The sequence below is a fragment of the Diadema setosum genome, chromosome 2 (assembly GCF_964275005.1).
Source record: "Diadema setosum chromosome 2, eeDiaSeto1, whole genome shotgun sequence".
NCBI lineage: Eukaryota > Metazoa > Echinodermata > Echinoidea > Diadematoida > Diadematidae > Diadema > Diadema setosum.
In genome coordinates, this window is record NC_092686.1 from 27011454 (window position 1) to 27033257 (window position 21804).

The following is a 21804-nucleotide window of genomic DNA, read 5'->3' on the forward strand; positions in this document are numbered from 1 at the left end:
GCAGACTACCAGTTTGTTACCATGGCAACTGAAATCATGTAAAGAGCATGAAAACGTGATTCTGCCTACACAAAGCTCCAGTAAGGGCAATAATGTCTGTGAAGTGGACAGTCTTAAAACCAAAACTTCATTGAAAATTATTGACTGTCCCAATAAAGGACCAAATTGATTGACCAATGAACAATTAAATATTTTTGTCAGGTCAGTGTTCAGCGTCATTTCAAGGTCATTCTCAAGGTCATTCTCAAGGTCATGCTCAAAGTCATACGGTAAAGCAACATCTTGCAGCTTTATATCATGGTTATGTAATAAACACTGCAAAGAAAATAAAAAATATAAGATATACTAAGCAATGCTGAAGGAGCACCATGACATCAAAAAATAAGTTTTCAGATCATTAGAAAAGCACCCTCTTTTGTCCAAATATGAAATAATACTTCTACATCTGAAGGAGACAAAGATGGCGGAAATGGCGGAATTATTTCTTTGATGGCATGATCCAGGTGTAAGTTGTTTTTGTCATAAGGGAGAAAGCTAACCAGCTGATACACCATGAACAGAGAGCATTGATTACAATAGGTAAGTGTTTACATAATACAAAGTTTGTGTTTATCTTTGATCTCAATATTTAGAACAAGAAAACCAAGGTCTTGAAAGATTAGTCCCATATATTAATTTTCATGTAAGTTATATGAACTTTCATTAAAGGCTAAAGCGTAGTCTTTGTTAAATCTCTGTTTGTCCAAGCTATCAAAAAGGAAATCAGTTGTTCAGATTAGGAGCATTGGCATTGTGACAAATAGATAACAACAGTCAGAGTAAAATCATTATATCTGTATACCATCAAGATTAGGTCAAGAATATGGACCAATGCAAGAATTAGATTCAAAACTGTTTTTATTTCAATTTAGACCAAAATGTTAAATCAGGACCAAGATCACGATCACGTTATGAGCTGATGAATAAATATGTTATCAATACTACGATCATTGGTCTTTGCTAGTGAACAAAACCTTTTACCCTAACCTAATATTAAGATTTAGAATATGATTAAGAACATCATACGGCTCAGGCACATATTGAATTAATATCAGGAATAAGACTTAGCGACTTAGACTGAGTGTAAGATAAAATATCAGGACCAAGATTATGGAAATGCCATGATCAAATTAAACAAAACAAAAGAAAAACCCAGTCAATGTTGGTCAAAATAAACGCTGAACAAACTGGGAAAATACCGGAATTAAGATGATAAAATTTGATATAAAGCAAAACATTCTCATATTTAAGAACAAAGTCAGTATGATTTAAACCAAAAGGAAGACCAGATCTAGATCAAGGGTGCAGAGGACATAGTGATCACTACTTAGTCCAAGCTACTTCTAGATTCCATGGCACAAGGTTGGCAAAGGGCCCATTGTGCCACCTCCGTGTATTTTCTTTCTTTTTCAAGCGATTGGTCTAAAATTTGGCGCAGATGTAAAACAAGTCATGATCTAAATTTGGTTCCATAAGAAATGTTAATGGTGATATGGCGACCTGCAGATATTCATTACCTGAAGGTTGCCACGTGCGGGCGCTATTTCATAAAACGTGCCACAAAGTAGTGAAAATGTTTTAGCCAAAAAATATTTCTAAAACTAGAAATGTCGCTTTGGCGACTGGTATGCCTCCGCCATAATGCATGATTTTCCCAACAGGTCTAGATAGTACATGTGGACAATGTGTGATTACATTTTCACAAAATTGGCAAAATATTGAAATGACAAGTTTGTCACAAATGTGTTGAATGTTCACCTTCCTTGACCTAGGTTTAATTGGATGAATAGGAGAGCATGTATCTAGGGATTTCAGGACTTTAACTTGACTTTGACCCATTCATACATTTAGGCATTGAGTAATTTTCAAGGTACAGGTGTGGAGAAAAAGTGCAATTTTCTGAATTGAATAGTAATTTGTTACCATTTTCATCTGGCCCTTGACCCTAAAATTCATAGGATAATTACTTTCAGGTAAAACATGCATAATATGTATTAAGTTTCAAGATAACTTGAGCCACTTCCGAGATATGGAGGAAAACGTTAGTTCAGCACTTTCCCTTGATCTTTGACCTTTTGACCTTTGAGGCAAAAAAAAAGAAGAAAAAAAACTTTCCAGAGAATTTCTATTAGGTTACACACGCATACACCAAGTGTAAAAAAAATAACCCTGCTGGCATTGCATAAATATGAGGGTAATAGTAAAATTTTGAAGTCTTGCACTTGACCTTTGACCCCTGACCTTTGACCCCATGAACCCTACATTCTCTAGATAATCACTTCCAGTCAGTACATGTATATACTATATTCCATGAAGATACCTTGAACAATTTTCCAAGGTATGGAGAAAAAAAAAGTTTTTATATTTTTACTTGACCTTTTGACCTTTGACCTCATGACCCAAACTTTCACCAGAGAATCTTAATTGGGTAATACATGTATACACTAAGTTTCAAGAAAATATCTTCAGGCTTTCAATAGATATGGTGGAAATAGTGAAATTTTATGTATTTGACCCTGACCTTTTGACCTTTGACCTTTGACCTCATGACCCAAACTTTCACCAGAGAATCTTAATTGGGTAATACATGTATACACTAAGTTTCAAGAAAATATCTTCAAGAATTCAATAGATATGGTGGAAATAGTGAAATTTTATGTATTTGACCTTGACCTTTTGACCTTTGACCTTGAGCATGTGCACCCAAAAGTTGATAGGCACAACTTCACCCCCTAATACACATACATGCTAAGTTTCATTAGGATACCTCAACAGGTTTCGATAGTTACCTTGTCCACAAAATTCATTACGGACGGACGGAAGGACGGACGGACGGACAACCCGAAAACATAATGCCTCCGGCACCACTTCGTGGCGGAGGCATAAAAATAACTGTCAAACAAAAATATACAGGATTTTCATTTCCATCGAATACCTTTATTTCCACAAGCTCTTCCTTTAAATCACTTTCATAAAATCTCAGGGAATATTTCATTTAAAGTAATTTTTTTTTTTTTGCACTTTATGTCACATTTTATATCACCAGTAGACGCTTGATTTATATTATAAACTTGTTTGTTTATGAACTCTTTTTTTCAGATATGGATGCCTTTTCACTTAATGTATCCCACCAGCCGGTCAAGCGGTCAGTTGTGAGTGAGAGTACTTCTCCATCTATTCATGATTGACCACTACCTGAAAAGCAAACAACTAGAGCTAGCATTGCTCCAAGAGATCTCAGGAAATGTATCTTTCGCCAAGCAATGACCTATGTTAAGTCACACTCAGGTAGTAGGGTGGCAGAGACTCTTATAACTTGCCAATCTCAGGAGGTTGCCGAAAACATCCAAAGAGCCGCAGAAGTCAGAGAAGATGAAGAACTACTAGCCATCAGAGATCTAACAGTCACGCACATCAGATACCATAAGAGTTGTCACAAGCGCTTCACGAAGCGCAAATCCTTGGAACGCTTGGCTCAGAACGACGCTCACATTACAAGCTCATATGATGCTGCATTTGATGCCTTAAAGGAATATATACATCAACACTGAAATAATTAAGGATATGAAGGTAATGCAGATGGCTGATCTTCTTAGGAAGTTCAAAGAGCTCCTCTTTGATGTTGGCACTGAATCTGACTATCGATCAGAAAAACTTAAAAGAAGAATAGTGAGCCACTATTGAAATCAGTTGTCTTTTTGGCATCCGAAGAATCTTTCCGAGTCTGAGATGGTATTCCTTGTAGAGGTACCAAAGGGCCAAATTGCTGAGGCAGGTGTGCAGTCTGCATCTACTTCTGTGGAAGAAGATGCATGGAGCAGCGACATCATCTCATATCGTTTATGATGAAAGTGAGGAAAAAAGCTTGCAACATGTGTTGTCGTACAACAGGCTCTACTTCAGGTGAATTCAGCGGTCTCCCAACCCATTAGGCCTGAAGATATAGATGAGAACAATGTTCACATTCCGAATTCTGTGTATAACCTGCTGGCCTGCATTATTCACGGATAATGCAAGTTTCAAGTAGATCAATGGGTTTCTGTACCAGCTACTATCCATCGTCAAGTCCTCTCCATCAGTCAAGATCTCATACATGCCGTGAGTCGGGGACGAGAAAAAACTCCAAAGCATGTGGCACTTCCTTTCCTTGTCAGAACCCTAGGTGGATCTTCAGAAATGATAACTGTCTTCAACAGAATGGGTCATGGTTTGTCTCACACACAGGTAGAAGAGATGGAAACTTCGCTTGAAGAAAATGTCTCAAAGACTTACTCCAATTTGCCAAGCAACTGACAAAATGGTGTATTTGAGACATTTTGTTGGGATAACAGTGACCTTCAAGAAGAGGCGCTCTCTGGACGTGGAACTACACATTGCACTAGTGGCATAGTACTACAAACTAGACGTCAAGAAACAGGGCTGTCACAGTCTTCCACCAATGCTCAAAACACAAAATCTGACGGCGCCATCAACAATCGCAGGCGTTCCATTAAGCCCCAGCCAATTGCAGTGATGCCGTACCAATCAGTTCCAAGGAAAGGACCAGCTAGAGAAACTAGTAGTTGATCAAGATCTTCTGACAGCATCATCTTCTGAAAATGCTGTAGCAAGGAAAAATGACTTTGCTTGGTTCTTGACTAGGTTGGCGCCCAAGGTAGTGATGTTCCAAGAATGTGATGACAAACATCAGAATGTCCCCAGCTGGACTGCTTTTAACAGGCTTATTCAGGAGAGCGTACCAAGTCATGAGCACTATCAGCTATTGCCCATCAATCGATGCCAGCCCGACGGAGATGTCTACTGTTTACACCTTGTTGAGAAAGTAGGGGGTGTGCGTGGCCGCATTGATGAATCGAGGATTCATCCCCTATCACGTCGCAACCGGACAGTACCCCCAAACCTGATTTCCCATGCCCACGACGTGAGGCCCCTTCCCACTTCCCACTTCCTTCCTCTTCCCGGCAACCGAGGAGAACTGTGCGAGACTTGGAGACTTGCTACTTGCGTACTACCGGTCCAGCACTTTCAATGTGTGTGATCACCAGCCCCTACCGATGATGTCTGGTTCCCCTATGCGCCTACTCGTGGAACCGGGCGCCAAACCAGTGGCTCACCATACCCCCATACCCATCCCCATCCGTTGGCAGGATGACGTGAAGAAGGGCCTTGATCAGGACGTCCGACTCGGTGTTCTCGAACCTGTCCCAGTAGGCACCCCCGTCACACGGTGCCATCGCATGGTCATCTGTGCGAAGAAATCGGGTAAGCCCAGGCGTACGGTTGACTTCCAGGCACTCAATCGCCATGCTACCCGCGAGACCCACCATACGCAGTCCCCGTTCCACCAGGCCCATGTGGTTCCATCTAACATGTACAAAACTCTGATGCATGGAATGGATATCACAGCATTCCCATTGATGTGCGGGACAGCCATCTCACCACCTTTATCACCCCGTGGAGTCGCTATTGGTACCTCATGGCCCCACAGGGGTACATCGCCTCGGGGGACTACTATAGCTGCCGGTTTGATGACATCGTGGCAGACTTCCCAGCAAAGAGGAAGTGTGTGGACGACACAGTCATGTGGTTGGATAGTATTCAGGATGCCTTCTTCCAGGCGGCTTGACATATGGGGCCACAACGGCATCACAACGGCATCACCTTGAACCCATCCAAGTTTGTCTTTGGCATTCACAGCAGACTGCCGAGTTTGCCAGATTCGAGATAACCCCAGCAACTGTCCGCCCCTGCCCGTGCTTCCTTCAGGCCATCCGCGAATTCCCCGCACCTGAGAACGTCACCAATGTCTGCAGTTGGTTCAGCCTGGTGAACCAGGTGTCCTACGCCTTTGCCTCTGCAGACCAGATGCTTCCCTTCAGAAGACTCCTCAAGCCAGGCAGCCATTTTCAATGGACAGACATCCTGCAAGAGCTCTTTGATGAAGCGAAGTCCCTGATCATCTGGGAGATCCAGGAAGGTGTTACTATCTTCGACAAGGGAAGACCCACCTGCCTGGCCACGGATTGGTCGAAGGACGGGATCAGTTTTTGGCTGCTACAGAATGCACTTCCCGTGCCGGAGCACCAAGCCCTTCTGCTGCAAGTCTGGTTGGCAGGTCACCCTCGTCGGCAGCCGGTTCAAATCTGGGTCGGGATCTCCCTATGCCCCGATTGAAGGGGAAGCCCTCGTTGTGGATGCCCTCGACAAGGCGCGTCATTTTGTCCTTGGGTGCTCTGACTTGACTGTCGCTGTGGATCACAAGCCTCTGTTGAAGATATTTGGTGATCTCTCTCTTGACACCAGCCCCAACCCCCGTCTTCGCAACCTCAAGGAGAGGACCCTGCGATATCGGCTCCATGTGGTGCACATCCCGGGCCCTCGTCACACTGCGGCTGAAGCTCTCTCATGCCATCCAGTTAATGAGTCCCAGCCGCTACACCTCCCGGATGACATCGCCAAGCTCTAGGGACCCACTAGTGAGTCTGGCCACATCAAACTCCCACGTGCCATCCTAGCTGCCATCTGGTGTTGTGTGGAGGGCATGGCGGACACTCCACAGGTTTGCGCCCAGGATACCCCCGATGACAATGCCATCGTTGAGTCGGTCACTTGGGATGACATCCTCTTAGCCACCTCCAGCGACCCCTTCCCCCTCTTACTCGACTTGGTGGAGAATGGCTTCCCAGACTGCCGCGATGACTTACCTGTTGATCTTTGCCGGTATCACCAATTTCGCGATGGTCTATCCAGTTTTGATGGGATGGTGCTCTACAATGACCGTATCGTGATTCCCTCCACTCTGCGAGAGAAGGTCCTTCGAGCCCTCCACTCGGCCAACCAAGGGGTCTCTCAAATGTGTTCCAGGGCTGAATCCTCCTTCTTCTGGCCTGGGATGTCATCTGACATACCAGTAATGGACCTGCAGGCACGATGTTCAACATGCAACTGCATGGCTCCCTCTCAGCCGTGCGCCCCCCCCCCCCCCCCACCCGTCAGCCCAGCATATCCATTCCAGTGCCTTGTGGCCGACTACTTCCACTATCATGGTCGGTCCTTCCTCGTTATGGTGGACTGATACAGCAATTAGCCGATCGTGGAGGAAGCTGCCATCGGGGCCGCCGGGCTGATTGCAGCCCTTAAACGCATATTCATCACCTAAGACATTAGCGACGAGCTCACCTCTGGCGGTGGGCCTGAGTTCACGTACAACAAGACCAGGACATTTCTCCGGGCTTGGAGGGTCCACCATCGCACCTCCTCTGTCGCATTTCCACACAGTAATTGCCGTGCAGAGGTCGGGGTCAAGACGGTCAAACGTCTCATCGCCGGGAACACCACTGCTGATGGCTCCCTCGACACTGATGAATTCCAGCGTGCCATCCTGCAGTATCGGAACACTCCCGACAGTGACACTTGCCTATCCCCTGCTCAGTGTGTCTTTGGTCGGCCTATCCGGGATTTCATCCCCATCCACCCGGGCAAGTATCGTCCCCACTCGACATTGCGGGACACTCTTTCATCGCAGGAGGAGGCCTTGCGGAATAGGCACATGCGCGCTGCCGAACGTCTCTCCGCCCACACACGGATACTCCCCCCACTTTCCGTTGGTGGCTGCATCCGCATCTAGAACCAAACAGGCCCCACCTGACAAAGTGGGACAATTAGACTGGAATAGTGGTCGAAGTGTGCCAGTTCGACCAGTATGTCATCAGGGTGGACGGCTCAGGACGTGTCACACTCCGTAACAGGAAGTTCCTCAGCAAGTACCAGCCGGTTATCCCTCGGGCGACCCTCATCACATACCCACGCCCCTCCACAGTCTCGCCTCCACCTGGTGCCATCACCCCACCATGACAGGCCATGATAAGCCACCCTTCCCCACCACAGAGGGCACACTCCCCCCTGGCACTGCCGAGTCATCCCACGATTCCCCACTGCGGGACAGCCCAAGTAATCAGCCCGTCTCCTCCCGCTCACCGGACCACACCCCTACCTCGCAGTCGCCTGTGGGCCTGGAACCACGCTGCCGTCTGCCCCGCTCCGTCCGTGTTCTCCTTCCATTTAATGCCCCGGGACGTAAGGAGGCGCCTCTCCCTGCAGCACCAGACGCTGACCCCTCCCCTCCCACGCTCTGGCGCTCTACACGACGGAAGGCTCCACTGGCTCATCTCCATTACTGATCAGACTTGTCATTGTTCTTTCATCTCGTTAGATGGATGTTATTTGTTGGTTAACTTTTTGCACGTTGGACTTCAGTTGACTCTTTTACTTGTTGCTCAGTTCCTTGTTATTCAGTCTTTCTGGTATCCACGTTTTATTGCTCCGAAAGACTTGGGCGGCATAGATAATTATTTTTATTACTTGATATATCCTTTTCCTTTTGCAGCCTCCATTGGACTTAATAGTGTGATTATTGCTTGATTTGAACAATCGGACATTGATAGCAAAGAGCAATACTCATCTAGTGTTCTCATCTATTTTCATTAAAAAAAAATCATTCAAAAGGTATGTTATGTCTTTAATTGGAGTCATAAATGTAAGTACTTTTTATAATTTTGCAGAACAAACCATGTCCATCATCAGGGCAAGGAAACAAAGTATATTTATCCTCTCAAGTTCATGTATATAAGAATCAAGAATGATAGTACATAATATATTTCGTGCCCCTCCATCTTCATTTTCAGGTACTGAGATAATTTAGAAACAGACTTTCACCTTACGGTAAAGAAACATCGTGCATTTCATCCTCATTGAATACATTGAATGGATTGAATGGATTATCCATATTGAATTAGACATGTATGTAAACTATCCAAGAAGAAAAATCCAAGGAACATTTGTTAATAAAAGTATATGCTATTCCATATTATTCTATTCAGTTCTATGTGTTGTTGTCAGTTTGGTGAAAGGGCAAATGTTGCAGATCTATGATGAATTAAAACGATGTTATTATACACCCATGTACTTGTACAGCCTTAGAGGAGGCAGTGGAAAACTCTAAGTTTTCACATACAAAATTACAAGATAAAATGTTATAAACGTCATGACCTTGAGAATGACCTAGTGTACATGGTTATCCTTCATTGAAAGTCAATATGAAATGTGTGACACTGTTTTATTCAGTTTTAGTTATAGATCATTTTTGTACATAAAGCACTTTACTCTCATATATATGTAGCCTACTATAGGGCTGGAAAGCTATTATGAATCATTTGCACTAAATACTGTTGTTGCCATGGTAACAAAAAGGAACAATCTTTTCATTTATTAGGAAAAAACAACAACACACTCTGTAGATTGTGAACTTTAATGATTTGATCATTAGGGATTCTCGCAAAGGAACTGACATTTATTATATAAATTAAACACTTTGACCTTGAGAATGACCTTGGGAATGCCCTTGAGAATGACCTTGAGAAGGATTTAGAGGGCAAACTAACCAGATACCCTCTATTGAGAATACTTAAAATGCTTAATCACGATAAATAATGAGAAATAATTAGTTGAATGATCATTATTTTACATTGTTACACATTTTAAAAACACATTTCTATTACGTGGGCCTGTTACAGAGCCAAAAGCTCTTCTTTGCACAAGAGATTCAACTTCCGTTTCCATGGTAACAACTTAGCAGACTGAGGTCATGTGGTAGAGTTAGAGTCAGCTTGCTTCCTAGTTTGTGTAAGAAACTCATAGTAGTATGTACAGTTCCTTGAAGGATTTGACAAAAACTTTATCACAAAAATTGGTGCTGAATTTGTATCAATTTTGTGATATTCAATAATTTGACCTTGAAGTGACCTTCATATCCTGGAAGAATGAGCCATGTTCATATTTATTGCAAAAATCTTTAGTACGTTACTTATGTCTTTATTCCAAGACAAGATATCCTACTAATTAGATTACTTACAGAAAAATTTTACCTTTAATATGTTGTCTCATTCTCTAGAAATGACATTGAATCGGCACATGTTTTAAGAGGTTGTGATATATCAACTGCGTTGCCATGGTAACGATCAAGAGTTGGAACTTAAGATCATCATTTCCGAAAAGTAGAGACTTGTACCTATCCAACGGTACCAAGATATCTTGCGCCCCCTGGGGGTGCTACGAAAATGCAATTTTCAGGCCTTGGCTCATGGACTAATAGCATTGTATCCACTGTCCAAAGTACATTGTACTGACATGGAAAGGGTTAAGATTAACAGGGGGAAAAAACAGCCAAAAAAGCTGAATAGACAGCATGATTGTAAGACAGAATCATGTTGGTGGAGGTAACTAACAAACAAACTAACACCGATGAAAACCCAACCTCCTTCCTTAGCGGAGATAATTACTATCATAAAGACATGTCTTCCTTAAAGAGTGTCTGGTCTTTATGCAATGAGGCATGAAACATTATTGCCTTCCTATATGTGTGGCAGATCCAGTTTGACACATACTTCAAATATTTTTTAGTGGCGGCATCAAATATGGGTTCAAAGGAAATGAGACCATTGTGACTCTGTCTCCTGAACCTCTTTGATCCAACCAGCACATTATACAATGGCGGTACCTTCAAGGGAGGGGGTAGGGGGATTTGAATGTTCAGTCATTTCGTCTCGCTTTAATACCAGGATCTTTCACTTGTCGTAAAGTGGATGTGTGTTAATGCCACATGATGGCCTAGAACTGAATGCCGTAGTGTATATTATCATGTCTCAAACTTCAGTAGTTGCACATACTGTATATCCACACATCTACACATACAGACATGTACATAATAGTTGTGTATATATTCATATATTTCTTTTACATTCATGAGTATGTTAGTCATCTATGTGTACATCAATTGGTATAAAGCTATATGGATTGTCTCTCTTTCAATTAATCAAACACTTTTTCCTATCAATTTAAATCTTTTGTGCACATGGCTCTCGCAAACTCCTATAGTGCATTGTATGTAACTGGAAAAAAAAAAAAAACAGGAGCAATTGATGATGTAATGGGGGAGGGGCAAAGATTCCCTTGGTTTTGATATTCACCAATGTGACTTTTTAGATGTGCACAATAAGGTCTGATTAGATGATGTAATCAAATATCACGTTGATGAACCAATGATATACATTTGAGACCCAGTTCACCATTCAGGGACTGAAAAAAAAAAAATAATGTCACATCAAGCTCCTTAATAGCATAATCTTATGTTGAAGCCTATTCGATAACTTCTCCATGTTAGCCTTCAATGTCTGAGATTAAGTAAGCAAGGCAGAAATATGCCACTCATTGGAGACATTGCGAGGAATCTGTGTGTCTCCGAATTTTGTCATTACAAGTCAGCTGACCACTTGAAGAGATGTCTCTGTGTGAGTAATATGTGCATCTTATCACAAGCTTGAAATAATGATACGCCGGTAATATAATGTGCCTGTCAGCAGAACATTCATTGGATGTGCTTTTTTTTTTCAGTTACAGTTGGAGTAAAACTTCACTGTACTCACTGAAAAAATTATGTTGATTTTGTAAAAATTTTACATAAAAAAAAAAAAAAAATGTTGTGTGACAAAATTTATCCAGAAAATCTTTCTTGGTCAATAATCTTCCCATGACAACTTCCATTTTTAAAAGGCCATTGCATGCAAGTTTGAGACAACACTTGATTTGATGTGCTGGATGAGGTTCCTTATTTGTGAATTTGTCTCAAGATAGCAAATACAGTACAGATCTGTGTGCAAGGACATACTGTAAAACGAGGAATGTTCGTGGGCATTTTAATTTTGAGAATTTTGCGAGAGCCAAGTTTCAGAAAATTAAAATGCACACAAAGTCTCTTGTCTACACTATATGCATTGAATGCCAGAGGCACTTCACGAAAATTTCATGCAGTGAAAAAGGCAGTCGGCTCCAATTCGCGAAAATTTCATGCCACTGAAATATCATGTTTTACAGCAGGAGACTTCAGAGCTGATGTCATCATCACCTACCTCATCTAATTTGCATATGTGAAAGTTATTGACAATCACGATTCTGTGGGAAAAATGTGAAATATGAGAATTTTGTAAGGTTGTCAATTTTTGCTTGATTTTAGTGAAACTCACTGTTTTGAAAAACCTGCTTGTCAACATGATTGGAAATACTTTTGATGGAGGTGTTTTGTTAGTGTCAATGAAATAGGCTGAAATACAGTTTCTTTTAATGAAGTTTTTGAAATAACTCTTGGTAGGTTGTGTCGGGTGTGGTTTGCAACTGAGCGTTACTAGATTCTGGATGCATGTGTGCCAACCTGAATGTTCTTGACTCTAAAACATAGTTTAAAAATGTGGAGATTATATTTACTTCGCTGACTATATGACACTCACACTGATTATATTCTCCGACAAACTCTACATGTATGCTCATCAGATTTATGAGAGTGGTGTGTGCATTGTTACGTAGAATGCAGCTCTTTCACAAACTATGCATTTTGAGTTGTGTGTATGATTGACCTGCCATGGAGTTTTCTACACAGCTTTTGTGTGGAATGATATACTCTGCAGTTTTCTCCTTTTTTGTGTGTGTGTGTTTCGTCAGTGAGAGGGAGAGAAAAAGCATATGAATGATAAGATTCTCTAAAACTGATCAGAATAGTTTATATATAAATCAAATAATGATAATAGAAGCGAAAACATTTTTTTTTTTTTGGCCATTTGGAAACACACCACAGAAGTCGAGCCAAACTTAAGAGCATTGACGATACTGAGCCCTCATAATGTCTTTGCCACATCACATTGTATGCATAAATCAAATGTTGTGACATGTTTTTGTGATGAGTCCTCATTCGGACAAGATGTCAGCATCTCTCCCCTCTGCTTTGGAAATCCCAGCAATGATTTGGAAACGAGAGCAACTGCCACCAAGGGATCCATTACCAGGCCAAAATATGACGAGACTGATTTGATTTCATACCCTCAAATTCAATCACATCAGTATTCTTGCTCATGTGCATCAAGTGTGTATTATCTTACGATATGGCATTGTTCTGATTTGTCTTGCTCTTTGGTGAAAAAACACCCCAGGAGCATTACAGCATGTATTATAACTGCATGGCTCTTGTATGTGTTTTTTCTAGTTGCGTATGTACGCATGTGTATCAAACATGACAGTTCCATTTATGTAATAGCAACAACCGTACTTTATGAGTTAGTCAAATACTAGCCAGCAATTGGATTTAAAACAAAACCATGTGATACTGGACCACTTATTATGTTTTGCCATGGGCAGAATATTTAGGATTTTTTATTTTTTTTTTTTCATGGGAGAACACATTTCTTTAACAGTTGACAAACATACTGAATGCTAGAGCATTTTTTTTTTTTTATTTCAGTGTCCTTTCCATGTTCAAAATCACGCTAGAAAATTTGCAGCATATAACATGTTAGGTATACACTATGAACACACACAGTGCAAAAGCTGTGCTGTTAGGTTAGAGGTATGTGTTTTCACAATAGGGCCTACTTTGACTGACTTATATTGTGTGTTTGATGGATGCTGACTTTGGAGAATATTTCGATTTCACGTTTTTTTGTGTGTTTTTTTAACACCAATGCGTGAAGTTTAGAGTCCCTTGACTTCATCCAGGGACTGAAAACTTTCGTACCTTTTTAAAGCCCTTTGGATAGTGGAATATTCTGCATGTTTTCTCACCCACAAGACATCATTTAGACGATACCTGTGTAAAGGGAATGTGTTCTCATGATGCATGAGCGCTGCCGATTGTTGCTGACAGTGAAAGAGGAAGAGTACATTTTGTGTCTCATTTCCCGATGCGTCAGATCAGGTCGTTGATCTGTAAGCAGATACCTGTCATTGTGCATATGTGCAAAAAACCTGCGTACCCTGTAGCATAAAACATGCAATCAAACATAAGTCAGAAAAATCAAACTTATGTCAGGTGTCAGCCAGTCATAATTGAGTTTTCAGAGACTTGCGTTTGATTTTCTGAAATAAGGTCTGATCTCTACTTTTGTGCAGCAGATGAGTGAGCGTGCAGTCAGCATGCATGGCTCCATTCTTTCATCAGCTAGGGAAGTCTCTCTTTCTTTCGCAGATCATCTTTTTTGTCTTTCTGTCTGTGGTCGACTAACCTTGAATTAGGGTAATGACAGTCGGTATGATAAAGCACAGTGCTAACTTGTTACTCTACGCCCATGACATAAATAATGGGGGGTGGTTTCGTAGTCCTTGAAATAACAAAGTCAACTGTGGGCATCGAGATGGCACGTTATGAAAAGAATCTGGTGATAATCTGATGAAGATTGCTGTCATTTCACCAGTCTGTGTCTCCTATTGTCAGACAGCGGAATCTGACCGCAGCATCGTCAAAGATTATGTCCGTAATGCCGTTTAGCAATGAGGTGTGATCAAACTCAGTTTCCTCAAAGATCAAGTGGAACCCTTCATTCAAATTGTGGGCCGTGCAGCACTTCTGCTTCTGTAGCAGCCGTTCCCGAGCTGAAAACAAACAGTAAAGCTGACCAAGTATTGTGATTAAGTGGCTGCGAGGGATCGGTTGGGTCTGCTGAGTTCCCGCCCACGCTTCTTCACTCCTTCTCCCTCATATGCCCCTATTCTCATGTAGGTTTGGCAAATTCTGCGTGCTATTTTCAGCAAAAATTTGTAGTCTCAGCTGCCAGGCACTAGATTATAACCCCGTACTAAATTATCTCCCCTTTTTATTAACTCAATAATATTTTTCATGTCAGAGACTGTAATATGTGGTATCTATCTAAATATTTGTTTCTTCTTTCTTTTCTTAGGGGGATGGGTCATGGCATAGCCTTATTTTCAGTCAAAGATGAAACATGTACTTTTAAAGGAGTAAATCTAGCCCAATGCTTGGAAAGAAGACTGAAATGTTATGGTTCAACAAGCCCCAGAAATCAGTGTTCTGATTGAAATACAGATGCAAACATGACGTTTTCCACATCAGTGCTGGAGTGCTTCAGTGTCACATGTCTGACAAAGATCAAATAATTTATGTTTTTGTGTTGTGTTGTGTGTTTTTTTTCAGGGAAAATTTTATTTTCAATAGCTGTTTTGCAAGGTTGGGGTATTGTCATTTCATTTTGTCTGAGGAGATGTTAGACAGAAGGAATGAATAGGGTATCTGTAACCTTGTTAATGCAGCTATTGTAACAAGTAACACTTTGTTTTGTTGATCAGGTTTTCTAGTTGTTTTAAAGGACAAGTCCACCTTCATAGACATGTGGATTGAGTGAATGCAACAATATTAGTAGAACACATCAGTGAAAATTTGGGGAAAATCGGACAATCCGTTCAAAAGTTATGAATTTTTAAAATATCTGCGCATTCACTGCTTGATGAGAAGACTACTACAGTGCATGATGTCATATGCGTACAACGATATAAAGAAAATAAAAACAGAATTTCACAAATCTTCACTTTTTGAAGAAAGTGCACATTTCTTCGACTTGTTACTGACATATGTTAAGGGTAATATTATCCCCCCTGCCTTCTGAAAGAGAGAAGTCAAGTGTTCTTTTGTTATGCGAGAAAAGTGAAAATATGTTGAATTTTCTTTATTCTTTCTTTATATCGTTGTACACATGTGACATCACAAGCTATAGTAGTCTTCTCATCCAGCCTTGAGTGAGCGCAAACTTCAAAAATTCATAACTTTTGAACGGATGGTCCGATTTTCCTTAAACTCTCACGTATTTGTTCCACTAATATTGCTGCATTCACTCAACCCACATGTCTATGAAGGTGAACTTGTCCTTTAAGATGGTATGATGATTTTTCAATATAGTTCCTGTAGCATGCAAAGATTCTGTGTAAATTCTGTTGTTCAGTCATCATTGCTTGCTCTTTTTCAATATTTATTCTGTTCTCTTGTTCTTCTCTTGGGGAGTTTCTTCAATGTTTATATTTTTGCTGTTGTAGGCATAGTTTAATAGCTCTGACTCGTTTTGATATGATTTACCATTATGTTACACATGGTTTTGATTCTGTAAAGCTGGTGAGGAAATCTTAAACAGGATTTTTCTGTCCTGGCTACTTTCAGGCATTTTTTAGTGGTCTTGACCCCTGTAATCCATCATTTTGAATGTACATCTTATGCATCTTATGCCTAGAGTTTGGCTTGAAATAAAATGGAAATCAGTGAAAGAATGGATAAGTAGGCAGTAGTACATGAATCACTTGATCAGTCAATGTAGAGGAAAAGAAGCTTTGACAGTATGGTTTGATAAAGATGGAAGAAGAAGAATGAATTTTAAAGGACAAGTTCACCTTCATAGACATGTGGGTTGAGTGAATGCAGCAATATTAGTAGAGCACATCACTGAGAGTTTGAGGAAAATTGGACAATCCGTTCAAAAGTTATGAATTTTTGAAGTTTCTGCTCAGTCACGGCTGGATGAGAAGACTACTATAGCTTGTGATGTCACATGAGTACAACGATATAAAGAAAGTATAAAGAAAATTCAACATATTTTCACTTTTCTCACATAACAAAAGAACACTCGACTTCTCTCTTTCAGAAGGCATGGGGAATAATATTTCCCTTAACATATGTCAGTAACGTGTCGAAGAAATGTGCACTTTGTTAAAAAAAGAAAGTTTTGTGAAATTCTCTTTTTATTTTCCTTTTACCGTTGTACGCATGTGACATCATACACTGTAGTAGTCTCCTCATTGAGCAGTGATTGCGCAGATGCTTAAAAAATTCACAATTTCTGAACAGACTGTCGGATATTCCCCAAACTTTCACTGATGTGTTCTAATAATATTGTTGCATTCACTCAATCCATATGTATATGAAGGTGGACTTGTTCTTTAACATACGTTGAGTGAGACATTAGATTCAAATCCCAATTCTTGTGTCAATATATGACACTCATACCACCAGCTAACTTGCCTAAGCTAAATTTTTGCTTCTTTTTGTGATAGCCCACATAATTCATATTTCAAAGACTTAAACCTCACAATGCAATGTCTGCTTATATTTTCATGTTTGGGTATACGTCACTTTCGGTATAGCTGGGGTGAAAATAAACAGCTTTCCTGTATAGTACATGTCTGGATCGAGCTGGAGTGTGAATCAGTGTGAATGCAGTGCATGCACAAGCATAAAGCAAACAGTGTACAAATCTCTGTGGTAATACAGATGACACTGCGTTGACGTTCAGAGTCCTTGATTTTCCATTCTTTCACTCTATTTATCAACAGCATTTCTTGTGGCTCTCAAAAATGTTAAGATGGACCATATCTGACATTTGTGGAATTTCAAAGCCAATTATGGAAGAAAAACAGATAATTTCGTGTAAAAAAAAGATGCCAATCATGGCTTTGCTTTGACTCCAGCCCCCCTAAATACTGTACGAGCTGAAATTTTCGCGGTGGTTTTATTTTCGCGAAATATCACCATTGAACTGTGAAAATAACAACACGTGAATAACTAAGTTTAGTTAGACCCTCACAACCGCGAAATTAACAACACGCGAAAATGTCCTCCAAGTAGCAATTCGCGAAAATATCTGTACGCGAAAATTTCAGCTTGTACAGTACCCAAATGACCGACTGAGAATAAGGAAGCTCTTGGCAGACTACAACAGCAAGCGTTGCTGGGACTGTACTGAGAGTGAACTAGATTCATACCTGTTAGAGTCACACCTATATAATTTTCTCCCCCTTGCCTTCCCCCTTTCCCTCTGTTTTCACCCCCTTTTCTTTTTCTTACTGTCTAAACTCTCTTTCACCCTCCCCCCCCCCTCTCTCTCTCATATGGAGCAAGTCAGTGTTCCAGTGTTAAGCAGTCTCTTGTTATTTTGCTCTAAGATGCCTTGGTGAATTTAATATTCAACACGAATCAATTCTCCTTTACTGGGGCAGGCAAGAGCTATCAAATTAATACACTCAGTTTGTCATTACGTTTGACAACATAACATGCGACTTAGCTCATGTTGTTGTTGTTGTTCTCTCTCTCTCTCTCTCTCTCTCTCTCACTCTGTGCCTCCACTAGGTGGCTGCTTTCGGTGTTTTGTATTTGTAGCAGTATCAGATGACACTGACATTGGGAACAGTGATTTAAAAAATATTTGAATTATCATATTTGGAAAAAAAAATGTTTGAATTATCACATTTGATGTATATGTATACTTCAGATGTATCACAAAATGCCCTACCATGCAAAAATTTCACAGTAAAGTGGCATATACGGGTAGATCTCACCAATTTTCCCAATAAACCGTCATGGTGACAGTTTATTCTAGAAACAGTTTTTAATAAAACTATTGTTCACATTCTATATACTTAATGTTTGACAATACTTAACATTGATTATACTGATTGACAGTTTCATATGTTGGTTGCTTTTATCCATAACTCACATTTTATAACTATTTTGAAGCACTAGAGCTGTTGTTGTTTTTTTTTTTCCATCTACAAATGGGCTGTAAGGAAGATGTATATATTTATATACCTCTATCTGGCTCTTCCTCTCTCCATATCTCTTGTGTTCATTTGCTTTCTCTTATCTCCTCAGTCTCTGTTTGTCTGTCTCTGTCTCTCTACTTTTCTTCCTTTTCTCTCTTAATCTCTCTTTTCTCTCTTGATCTCTCTTTTCTCTCTTAATCTCTCTTTTCTCTTTTTCTCATGTTTCTTTGTTTCATTGTTTATATATACCTTTTTCTCTTTTCTCTTTTTCTCATTCTATTTCTTTCCATATCCATTATCCATATACACCTTTTATTTTTCTGTCTTTCTTTCTGTCTTGTCTCTTTTTCTCGCCGTATATCTCTCTTTCGTTATTTCTATATACCTTCATCATCTTTTCTTTATATGTCACTTTTTTCTCTCTCTATTACTCTCTGTCTGGTTGTCTTTCTTTCTCTTACAATTTGTATTATCATCTTCTTCCATGTAACAATTTTCCGGTTTCACTAGCGATCTGTGTCTTAAAGGTTTTAGCACCTTGATGGCGTTGCGGTCTTTTCCATTTTAGGTGCTTATATACAAATTGAAGAAGATGTAATCCTTCAATAAAGCCCATCTGAAACTATAATAAAACTGTAACCCTTGTTCCCCTCCCCCCCCCCCCCACCACCACTACCACTTTGCCAATTATGCAGATGTGTACAGGCAAATGATTACCTATAAGACAAACTCTTGTCAGTTCCTAGACATAAAGGCATACATGTCAGAGAGGTAATGGTAAGCAAATAATCAACATTGGTGAAGGTCATGGGACAAACTATCACTTCCGAGGCAATCTGGATGTAGCTATATTTCCGAAGCGCAGCTGAGGAAAGATAGCGTACGCATTCAGATCGCCGAGGAAGTGATAGTTTGTCTCATTGCCGGAATCTAAAAGTTGATTATTTGCTTTATATTCCACATCTAGGGTCCTAGATATTCCCATTTTATTCCACATCTGAAACCGTTTTAGCTGTCTTTAGGTATCCTTAGCGGTTGGCTGCTTAGTACCAGTAGATAATTTTGAATTTGAATCCCTCGATGTCTGACTGTCAACTTCTTTCATGAATTCCACAGGGGATTCTGGATGATTATGAATTTTGACTCTTTTTTTTCCATGTTTTGACTCCTTTTTGCTGTGTTTGATTGAATTTTGGCTTCACTTTTATTCAACCTGTAAATGTTTGAACTGTTTGCTAACTGACTTCACTCCCTCATCTCCCCTTCTTTCTCTCTCTCCTACTACTTTTCCTCCCCTCTCTCTATTTCTATATCTCTTTCTCCCTCTATTTATATCTCTCTCTTGTCCCTCACTTTCTCTATATATTTTTATCTGTATCTCTCTCTATCTATTTGTCTATCTATCTATCTATCTATCTATCTATCTATCTATCTATTCATCTATCTATTTATCTATTTCTCTATCTATTTCTCTCATTCACTCCCTTTCAACTACCCCACAGGTGGAGCACCATGATCATGTCAACTTTGATAGCAGTGAGAGCCACAGCTGGCGGCTGGAAGATGAGCTAGTGAAGGAGGCCAGCATGCTCCGAAAGCTGTTCCCTGCTCACCACACCACAGATATCGATTTGACCCAGAGCCTTTGACCCTTGACCCTTCTTGATGCAACCTCCCCATAATACTTTCAAACAGTGACATGTGGTGACTTCAAGTGACCTGAAATCAAATCCAGCGGGGTATCTCACAAAGAATTTAAGTCAGATCTTAAAAGTTAAGAGTAGTATTCTTTGTTACATTTGAGGGCGGATTTTGGGGCAGAATTTAGGAATTCAGAAAACCATGATTGCACAATCAAGCATGACAGCTCCTGAATCCTGGCCTCTGACTGGTCAATTAGCCAAAACCACACCACCCACCGTGCAGTGAGTCATCCACATGCTCCTGAAAGCAGGGCAGGCTGGCAGGGCAAAGAGCAAGGATCAGCAGTTTGGGATGATGTGAAAATCTAGCTTGAATTCAGGTTGAAGACAGTCACGGTAAGATGTTCTTGGTTGTCATTATTGTTGATCATTCATAAAATGCATTGTTTTGAATCATTAGTGACACTTCATCATTTTAACTTTTCAATGTACAATGTATACTATACATGCAGCTTATGATAGTTGGACAAACAAAATGAAATAAAGAACCCAGGCAAGTCTCTGATATCAATCACATAAAGATGATACTGTTATGCCCAGAGATAGGCAAAAATGTATCATCATTCAATTTGCGATAATCGACACATGGGCGTATCATTCCATCCTTCTTTTTCACGTATACGAGGGGGGAAGCCCATGGGTGGAGATGAAGATGGTCGGATAATCCCAGTTCTTAACTGTTCCTCCAAAATCTTCTCCTCCTCTCCCTCGAATGAGCGGGGTGGACGTCGAGCGGGTTGTCGAATCGGCTTTGCCTGTTCCGTTCTTATTTCATGCTGCAGAACGGATGTACGGTCTAACTCGGACGATGAGTATGCAAAATTAGCTTGATGTTTAACGAGTAGGTTGCAGAGTAGTTTGCTTTGATCCTTGTTAAGACCTTTGCTGCTCCTTTCATATAGTTTATGTAACAGGGGGTGCATTTCCTCTGCAGTGACATTTTGTTCATCAGTGGAAGGAGTCGAATTTTCATGAACATGTGTATTACATACCCTTTTACATGTTGAGGCATGACACGCTCCAGGGTTACAGTTATTCTCTTTTTCATCAACCAGTGTGATTTCCATTTTCTCCTGCGTGATTCCAACGGCTGTGTTTGCATGTAATGTTCTTTCCTCAGATGATGTGTTCAATATTCATACAGGTAGGCCAGCAGTGGCTTGAGCGCTTTGTACTACTACAGCACCGACCAAAAGCGATTCATTTCTCATAAAACTCTAAAGTCATCTCCGATGTAATGGCAATCCTCAATTTGACCCTTTGCAATTATTTCAGAGCGAGCTGAGACAGTTGTGTCATGCGTCAATTGCACTCGAGAAATGGGTGGAATTTCTCCCACAAATTCGCACTCAACAAAGCGTCCATTGATCGTCAGGTCCCTCCTTGCTTCCAAAACGCAATTGAAATGGTACAAAAAATCGTATCTGATCAATACATCATCTGTGATTGATGCAGCAAATGCGTTCCACGTATAGATTGATCCGTTTATTTCAAATTCGAATGAAATAAGGCAGTCAATGTGAAGTTCCCCATTATCGGCAGTTTTGAGGACAATGTTATCGCACTGATTTTGCATTAGTTTATTTCTGTGAGGTATTTTGTTTAGCATTTTAGATGACACTAGGGTAACTGCAGCCCCGGAGTCTAC

General features: G+C 40.6%; 1 protein-coding gene across 1 annotated transcript in view; it reads left to right on the forward strand.

The window, feature by feature from the left end:
- Positions 1-20119, forward strand: part of LOC140241362 (bis(5'-adenosyl)-triphosphatase-like) — a 73213-nt gene extending 53094 nt beyond the window's left edge. Inside the window, exon 5 of the mRNA XM_072321098.1 lies at positions 19956-20119. Coding sequence (XP_072177199.1) covers positions 19956-20102 — 147 coding nt within the window. The 3' untranslated portion in view covers positions 20103-20119. The remainder of the gene's footprint in view (positions 1-19955) is intronic.
- Positions 20120-21804: the final 1685 nt, after the last annotated feature.